The sequence below is a fragment of the Silene latifolia genome, chromosome 8, assembly GCF_048544455.1.
Source record: "Silene latifolia isolate original U9 population chromosome 8, ASM4854445v1, whole genome shotgun sequence".
Taxonomy (NCBI): domain Eukaryota; kingdom Viridiplantae; phylum Streptophyta; class Magnoliopsida; order Caryophyllales; family Caryophyllaceae; genus Silene; species Silene latifolia.
Window position 1 is genome coordinate 23,186,061 of NC_133533.1, and position 9,436 is coordinate 23,195,496.

At 32.1% G+C, this 9,436-nt stretch overlaps 1 protein-coding gene across 1 annotated transcript; it reads right to left on the reverse strand.

The window, feature by feature from the left end:
- Window positions 1–7,155: 7,155 nt before the first annotated feature.
- On the reverse strand, window positions 7,156–8,706 carry LOC141594855 (uncharacterized). The gene has a single exon (XM_074414843.1). The coding sequence runs from the start codon at window positions 8,704–8,706 to the stop codon at window positions 7,156–7,158; it is 1,551 nt and encodes a 516-aa protein (XP_074270944.1).
- Between the last annotated feature and the right edge of the window lie 730 nt (window positions 8,707–9,436).

Here is a 9,436-nt window from a genome sequence, read left to right on the forward strand (position 1 = left end):
GGTGTAATATTTTGATACAGGATTGAATTTTTGCACTGCACAACTGCTGGAATGCTGTTTTTCAACAGCAGCTGAAAAAAAAGCATTTCAGCAGCTGCTAGAACAGGCTAAAATCATTTTTTTTAAATAAAAAATAAAAAATAAAAACGATAACGGTTAAAAACAACCCGTTGGAAACAATTATTTGACAACGGTTTTATTTAGATAAGTAACCGTTGACATATTTTCCCTCTCATTCAAACCGCCAAAAATATAAGATAACGAACGATAACCGTTGTCGAGTTCAAAACTTTTACAACGGTTTATTTAAGCAGAACCGTTGACAAAATTTCATCAATATAAATAGATAACTGTTACATACTACTGTTGTCAACAGATGAATATAACAACGGTTTTGCACGCAATAAAGTCGTTGTTAAATTTTGACATTCAATTAAATAAGATAACGAAATGAACCGTTATCATATATAATATTTAACAACGGTTTTAGAACGATAAGACGTTGTCAATATTAAACTACGACAACGGATTTGAAACCGTTTTTAAGATTTAACAACGGTTTCTTAAAAGATTTTATAACGGTTCTTGATGTTATATAACAGTCGCGTGTTATTTGTACAACCGTGGTATATATTTAACAACCGTCGTTGCAATAACGGTCCCGTATTTCTATTTAAAAACGGTAATTTGCATTATTTGACCGTTATTGGATGTCTTATTTGGCGTAGTGGTAGTTAGAATGTTATTGGTCAAACTATAGAAGTACATTTGAATGTGAACCAAATTCCGACACAATACTACATGGTTAGGGCTGATTACGACCCCCCCCCCCTCCTCTCTCTTTCTTTCTTTCTTTCTCTCTCTCTCTCTCTCTCTCTCTCTCTCTCTCTCTCTCTCTCTAGCAATAGTCTTGGCTTCCATCTTCTCATTTGAAACAAAATATTTCACACAGACCCCTATTTTTCTTCCCTATTCACACCCATGATCTAAAACAATCACATCTCTTGTCTTCCCTATTCACACCCATGATCTAAAACAATCACATCCCTTGAAAGATCAATCCTTGTCTCCGAAACTTATCTCAAATTTATCCAACCAAGTGAAAAAAAAAAACTAAACTCCTACTTCTATAAAAATCCACCATTCAATGGAAACTAACCCTTACTCTCGACAATGTTGTTTTTTTAGGAAAATAAAACCAATATGAAGTTTATATGTATGATACTTGGAACTGGGAGTTTTTAGATTTTGTTCATTAATACTTGTTTGTTTTTCAATTGGTCAAGGAAAACAATAATATCTACTTTGCATAATCAACTCAATGATACAACAAATCTCTTTCTTTAGAATAACAACAATAATTTAATCATTGTTGGGTCAAATGGTAGTTACGTAAAAACATTTACAGGTAGCTAAATATTATATCTCCCGGTCAAACTATAAACGTACCTTTGAATGTGAACTAAATTCCAATGCAATACTACATGGTTGGGCTGCTTATGACACCCCCTATAACAATAGTCTTTGACCCCCCCCCCCCCCCAATCTTCTCATCTGAAACAAAATCTTTCAAGCAGACACCTATTCTTCTTCCATATTCACACAAACGATCTAAAACAATCTCATCCCTTGAAAGATCGATCCTTGTCTTCGAAACGTCTCTCAAATTTATCCAACCAAGTGAAAAACTAAACCTCTACTTCTAGAAAAATCCACGATCCAATGAAAACTAGCTCTTGTTCTCGACAATGTTGTTAGAATTAAGATTTTACTTTAATCTGGATTGATTGGGTCAGGATTAAGTTTATCAGTATGATCTTTTGAGGTTTCTTGTTATTGTTCATGTTACCTATATATTTTAATGTAAGCGATATTTTGCTGATAAATAACCTTATTTATTATCAATATCCTCGTTAAACTCATTACCCCCCACAAATGCACCCTCCCTCCACCCCACTAATTTACCCGCAAAATAAAACATCAACCAGTGTGATTAGTTCTTACTACTTGAAACAACCTCCAATTCACTACCACTATCACTACCTTTCTGCTACGTTTTACATTTAAGAAATAAATCACATTCATCTCCATGAAACACCAATCTTTGCTCTAGATGATATGGATCCCCGTCAAAAATTGTAAAATATTTAATTAATTTTCATTTCTAATAGGAAACTTATATTCCTAATTATAATAGAAAAATTGTAAATAATTAATGATCTCCTAATTTTAATGTTAATAGTATAATTAGAAAAAAAAAAGCCTCCTTTAGTTATATATATATATATATATATATATGAGATCTAATGAGTCCACCCAAACCCATTGAGTTCATAAGTCCTCTTTAGGACCCTTAAAAAGATAGGATGAAGGGTTGAGATTGAAAGAGAAAAAGGGAGGATTAGTGCAAAAATTAGGGGATTAATGCTAATTAAATACTTTCCCTCACTACCTTCACTAATCAAACCCTAATTTCACTATAAAACCCTTCTTTTTCCACTCACTTCTCTCTCCTATCACACAAATATCATCCCTCAATCTCTCTAAAAGCCAAAAAAAATCCAAAAAATTCAAAAAACCAAAAAAAAATTCCCTCCTCTCATCCTCACCATCACCGACCACCCCACCCTACTACCCCGACCTGTCAACCACCACCACCACCACGAAATTCAAAAAACCCAAAAAAATTTCCAGATCTGATTACCACCGTCCCGACTACCACCCTGACCACCACCACCATTCTCCCTTACGCACACCATTTCGACTACCACCCTGACCACCACCACCATTCTCCCTCACGCACACCATCCCGACCTCCACCACGAATCTACCATGACCATCAACAGGAGCACCACCACAACAACACCCACATCGCCTTCTTCAACCGCAACTGTCATTCTCGCCTCCCACCACCGCAACCACCAAGCCACCACCCTTTCTGTTTTTTTTTTCAGATCTGCCTACGCAACCACCATGTACCGCCCGACGCCACCACAACAACACAACTTTTCACTCCTCTCCTTCTCCGTCGACCAACAAACCGTTCCACAACAACCCCCCACCACCGTCAACCTCCAACCACCACTGCCACCTGTTACTGTCGCCCTCAGTAAGCCGCCACAACCGCCCCACAACAACCCCACCACCGTAAAATGGTTGTTGTTCTGAGGGTTGTTTTTCAGATCTTAATATTAATCGGTTTTTGAATTTTTTGTTTAAAGCTGTTTTATTTTTTTAAAAAGAATGGTGGTGGGTTTTTTATCTTTAAAAAAAGAATGGTCTGATTTTGGGCATGATTTGTTTAGTTGCACATCTTGTTGTTGCTAAGTACCAAAGTCAACATTAATATTAGACGCCAGTGATCCGAATGCCAACTCTTGTTGCTAAGTAACTTTAGAATCGTGTTTATAAAGTGAAATTTTTTTATTAATTTTTTTCTTTTTTTTTAGCTTAGATCTGTTTTTTTTAAAGGATGGGGTGGTTGTTAATTTATTATTGATGTTGGGTTTTTGCTTTTTTTAGATCTTATTTTATATTTTTATATTGCAGATATCGTTTTGTGTATTTTTTCAGATCTCGTCTTGTTAATATTTGTTGGTGTTATTGTTAATTTACATTTTACACTCGTATTATTTTACATTTACACTTGTAGTATTTTACATTTACACTCTTATTATTTTACATTTACACTCGTATTATTTTACATTTACACTCGTAGTATTTTACATTTACATTCATTTTTTTTTTTTAAAATTACACTCATTTTCAGATTTACACTTCTACTATATTAAAGTTACACTCATTTTCAGATTTACACTTACACTCATATTTTATTAAATTTACACTCATATTTCTTTAAAATTACACTCATATTTTTTACCTTTACACTCGTATTTCTGTACATTTACACTCATATTTCTTTACATTTACACGCATTTTTCTTTTTTTACACTCTTATTTCTTTACAATTACACTCATATTTCTTTACATTTACACTCATAATTTTTACATTTACACTCAAATTTCTTTACATTTACACTCGTATATCTATACATTTACACTCGTTAAATTTATATATATTTGCACTCATATATTTTCGTGGATATGAGTTGGTGGTGGAGGACGACGGTGGTGGTGTTTGTTGGTAGTCGGACTAAAGTTTTACTCTTAAAAGGACCAAAGTTACACTTATAAAGGACCAAAGTCACACTCAAAGGACCAAATTTACACTCTAAAACCTTCAAATTTACACTTAAAATACTACATTTACACTCGAAAAACATCACATTTACACTTTTAAAATGTTAAAATTATATAAATTCAAAATTTCCGTCACAAAAAATCAAATTTACACTCTTAAAATTTTACATTTACACTCGTAAAACATCAAATTTAAACTTGTAAAATGTTAAAATTATATAAATTCAAAATTTCCGTTATAAAAAATTAAATTTACACTCTTAAAATATTACATTTACACTCGTAAAACATCATATTTACACTTATAAAATGTTAAAATTATATAAATTCGATATTTCCGTTACAAAAAAATCAAATTTACACTCTTAAAATTTTACATTTACACTCGTAAAATATCAGATTTACACTTGTAAAATGTTAAAATTATATAAATTCAAAATTTCCGTCACAAAAAATCAAATTTACACTCTTAAAATTTTACATTAACACTCGTAAAACATCAGATTTACACTTGTAAAATGTTAAAATTATATAAATTCAAAATTTTCGTCACAAAAAATCAAATTTACACTCTTAAAATATTACATTTACACTCGTAAAATATCAGATTTACACTTGTAAAATGTTAAAATTATATAAATTCAAAATTTCCGTCACAAAAAATCAAATTTACACTCTTAAAATATTACATTTACACTCGTAAAACATCAGATTTACACTTGTAAAATGTTAAAATTATATAAATTCAAAATTTCCGTCACCAAAAATCAAATTTACACTCTTAAAATATTACATTTACACTCGTAAAACATCACATTTATACTTGTAAAACTCATACAACATTACATTTACACTTCTGAAATCTGAAACTCAAAACTGATTAAATAGGGGCTAGAGAGAGAAAGAAAAATTAATTAGTGTAGAGATATTTGATTAGTGGTAATTTTTTTTGGTATTTTTCAATCTCAACCACCCATCTCAATCCAACCATCCACATTTTTTTCCTTTTCTTTTTAATAGCCCTTAATCAAATTCATCTCAACCATCCATTGAGTCCATCCAATGGCCCTTAGTGGGACCTATGGACTCAATTGAAGAGAATGACTCATTAGAACTCCTATCTCTCTATATATATATATAGAGAGAGAGGTGAGTTCTTATGAGTTCACCATATGCCATTGAGTCCCTAAGTCCCTTTAAGGGCCATTGGATGAGAAAGTGGATGGTTGAGATAGATGGAAAATGGATGGATTAAGGACTATTAAAAAAAAAGGAAAAAATGTGGATGGTTAGATTGAAATTGATGGTTGAGATTGAAATTAACAAAAAAAATATTTCACTAATCTAATTTCTATACACTAATTAATTTTTCTTTCTCTCTCTAGCCCCTAATTAATCAGTTTTGAGTTTCAGATTTAAGGAGTGTAAATGTAATGTTGTATGAGTTTTACAAGTGTAAATCTAACACTTTACTCGTGTAAATGTAACATTTTAAGAGTGTAAATTTGATTTTTTGTGACGGAAATTTTGAATTTTTATAATTTTAACATTTTACAAGTGTAAATTTGATGTTTTACGAGTGTAAATGTAACATTTTAAGAGTGTAAATTTGATTTTTTGTGACGGAAATTTTAAATTTTTATAATTTTAACATTTTACAAGTGAAAATTTGATGTTTTACGAGTGTAAATGTAACATTTTAAAAGTGTAAATTTGATTTTTTGTGACGGAAATTTTGAATCTATATAATTTTAACATTTTACAAGTGTAAATTTGATGTTTTACGAGTGTAAAAATAACATTTTAAGAGTGTAAATTTGTTATTTTGTGACGGAAATTTTGAATTTATATAATTTTAACATTTTACAAGTGTAAATTTGATGTTTTACGAGTGTAAATGTAACATTTTAAGAGTGTAAATTTGATTTTTTGTGACGGAAATTTTGAATTTATATAATTTAAACATTTTACGAGTGTAAATTTGATGTTTTGCGAGTGTAAATGTAAATATTTTAAGAGTATAAAATTGATTTTTAGGCAATTTTCTAATTAAAATTTTGAATTTATATAATCTTAACATGTTACCAAGTGTAAATGTGATGTTTTACGAGTGTAAATGTAGTATTTTAAGTGTAAATTTGAAGGTCTACGAGTGTAAATTTGAAGGTTTAAGAGTGTAACTTTGGTCCTTTGAGTGTAACTTTGTTCCTTTACGAGTAAAACTTTAGTCTGACTACCAACAAACACCACCAACGTCATCGTCCACCACCAACTCATATCCACAAAAACTATGAGTGCAAATCTATATAATTTGAGTGTAAATGTACAGATATACGAGTGTAAATGTAAAGAAATATGAGTGTAAATGTAAAAAATATGAGTGTAAATATAAAGAAATACGAGTGTAACGGTAAAGAAATACGAGTGTAATCTGAAAAAATGCGTGTAAATGTAAAGAAATATGAGTGTAAATGTAAACAAATATAAGTGTAAATGTAAAGAAATGTGAGTGTAAATGTAAAGAAATATGAGTGTAAATGTAAAGAAATATGAGTGTAAATGTAAAGAAATGCGAGTGGAAATTTAAAGAAATACGAGTGTAAATTTAAAGAAATATGAGTGTAAATCTAATAAATATGAGTGTAAATTTAAAGAAATACCAGATCTGAAAAATGAAAAAGGAACCCAACAAAACCAGATCTGAAAAAATATATAACAAGACATTTTTTAATAACACGAGATTTGAAAATTTATAAAACAAACCCCCACAACCAAACAAAACACCACCTTTTTATATTATTAAAACCAGGGGCGGAACCAGGAATCGCAACTACCCCGGGCTAAAATTAAAATTATAAAATTTTATATTTTATATAAAAATTTTAACTAGTCGTATACATTAGGAGCCAAAAAAAAGTGGGGGCACACACGCCCTACACCACGTAATTTACATAACTAACTAAATTTTACTCTACGAGATCCACTAAGTTCAAATTCGGATACTACATCATCATTATTGATACTATCCGCAAATGTCCTTTCAATGTAAAGCACCATCAAATCATCAAGAAATTCATCATTCATCTTATTTCTCAGTTTGCTTTTGACGATGTTCATACTTGAAAATGCTCTCTCCGTTGTAGCTGTTGAAACCGGAAGAGTCAAGATAAGACAAATTAATCGATAAATCATAGGATAAAGCCAAGTCTTATCGAACTCAAACATCCGGCGACACAAATGAGATACTGAAGTTGTATTTTTAAATCTTGAATCTTTTTGAACATCTGCAACAAAGAACCCACACTCTAAATCAAGAGCACGTCTATCATTTAAAGAAAAGTCTTGAGGATAATACTTCTCTGCAAGTTTGTACACATCTTCACGCTTGAATGCTCGAAAATTGTGACGTGGATCAAATGAAGCACCGAGAGTAAGAATCTCCTTAGAATTTTCCGTAAATCTGCTATCAAGTTCTGACAACTGAAAGTCTATCACACAATAAAATATGTTAAATCGATAATAACATTCATTTGTGATATCCTTTTCACAATCCCTTCTACCTTTCTTGTAAGGAGCGGTCATATCTGGCATAGAAATATCATGCTCACAGCAAAATGTTGTAACCTTCTCGATTAAATTATCCCAACCTTTGTCTCTCAAATCTTGAAGTTTTGTTTTGACAATTGAAACAGAGTGTATAGCATTTAGTATGTCAATGTCCTTTTTTTGCAATGTTTGACATAAAAAATCGGTAGTTCTCATGATATCATGCATCATATGTAAACAATACACAAAATCAAATTTTTTCAAAGCCTTACCGACTGCCTTAGCTTCTCCTTGCACTTTGTCTACTCCATTCAAATACAAATCATCGATAGTTGATTGGGTAGCTTTGAACAATTTAAGAAGACTTGAAATAGAGCGCAAGTGTAAACCCCAACGAGTAGCTCCTGCTCTTTGCAAAGTGGTAGCTTGATTCTTTCCCGACCCCGTCTCAAGTGTACCCGCGGCTACTAAATCTGAGATTTCTTCTTCTCGGCGAGCTTTTAACATTGAATGTCTTTTAGCGGAGGAATCGACAAAGTTAACAATCATAGTAAGAGTAGAAAAAAACTGCCATACATCATGTACTCCTTTAGCAGCAGCATTCAAAGACAACTGTAACCGATGAGCAAAACAGTGCACATAATATGCATATGGACATTCTGTTTGAAACAAAGCTTGCAAACCATTAATTTGACCACTCATATTGCTTGCACCATCATACCCTTGGCCTCGTATATTTTCTAATTGAAGGTTATACTGAGCAAAGACCATTATTATCTTATCCATTAAAGTTTGAGAACAAGTGTCAGTAACACTGACCACGGTGAAAAATCGTTCTCTAAGTATTCCTTCACGATCAACAAATCGAATAATTATTGCCATTTGCTCCGTATTTGACACATCAAGAGCTCCATCAACAAGAATTGCGAATTTAGAATCTCCTATTTCATCACGAATCATAGACCGAACTTTGTTGCCAAGAATATTTGCAAGTTTCTTTTGTATATCTTTGGAGAGTTATACTTGGCATTTTGTGGAGCTTTGTCTATTACAGCTTTTATATCACTGTTCAAACCTTTAAAAGAATCCAATACCGCGTCAAAATTGCCACCATTGAGAGAAGTTGCTGATTCATCATGACCCCTAAAAGAACATCCTTGTCGTGCTAACAACCTTACAACCGCAATAGAAGCGACAAGACGGAGTCTATTTCTTGCTAATTCTTCTGAAGATAGTCTGTTAATCACTTTCTCTATATGTCTAGAAGGATTCCTCAAATTTTCCCACTTGCGTACTGAAGCATTATGTTTTGACATCACGCCTTCTAAATGAAATAAGATGCCCGATTTTTTAGACATCACATTCTTCCAACCATTAAATCCATCTTCAGTGAAAGACGGATGTCGGGATGGGTATTCATCAAATAAGAAACAAGGGAAACAATATGCTTTATCTTTCTTAAGTGAATACTCAAGCCAATTCCACTCTTTATACCACTTGTGACAAAATCTTCGCCCCTGACTTCCATCCCAAGTACTTGGATAGCCTGCTAAATAAGGTTGACAAGGTCCATATACTACATAAGCTCTTCGAACAGTATCACGCTCATTTAAAGGATATGTACCTATAGGACGACGTATTCCAGGATCTCGTTCAAGTGATGAAGTATCGTAATTTTCATGTTCATCAT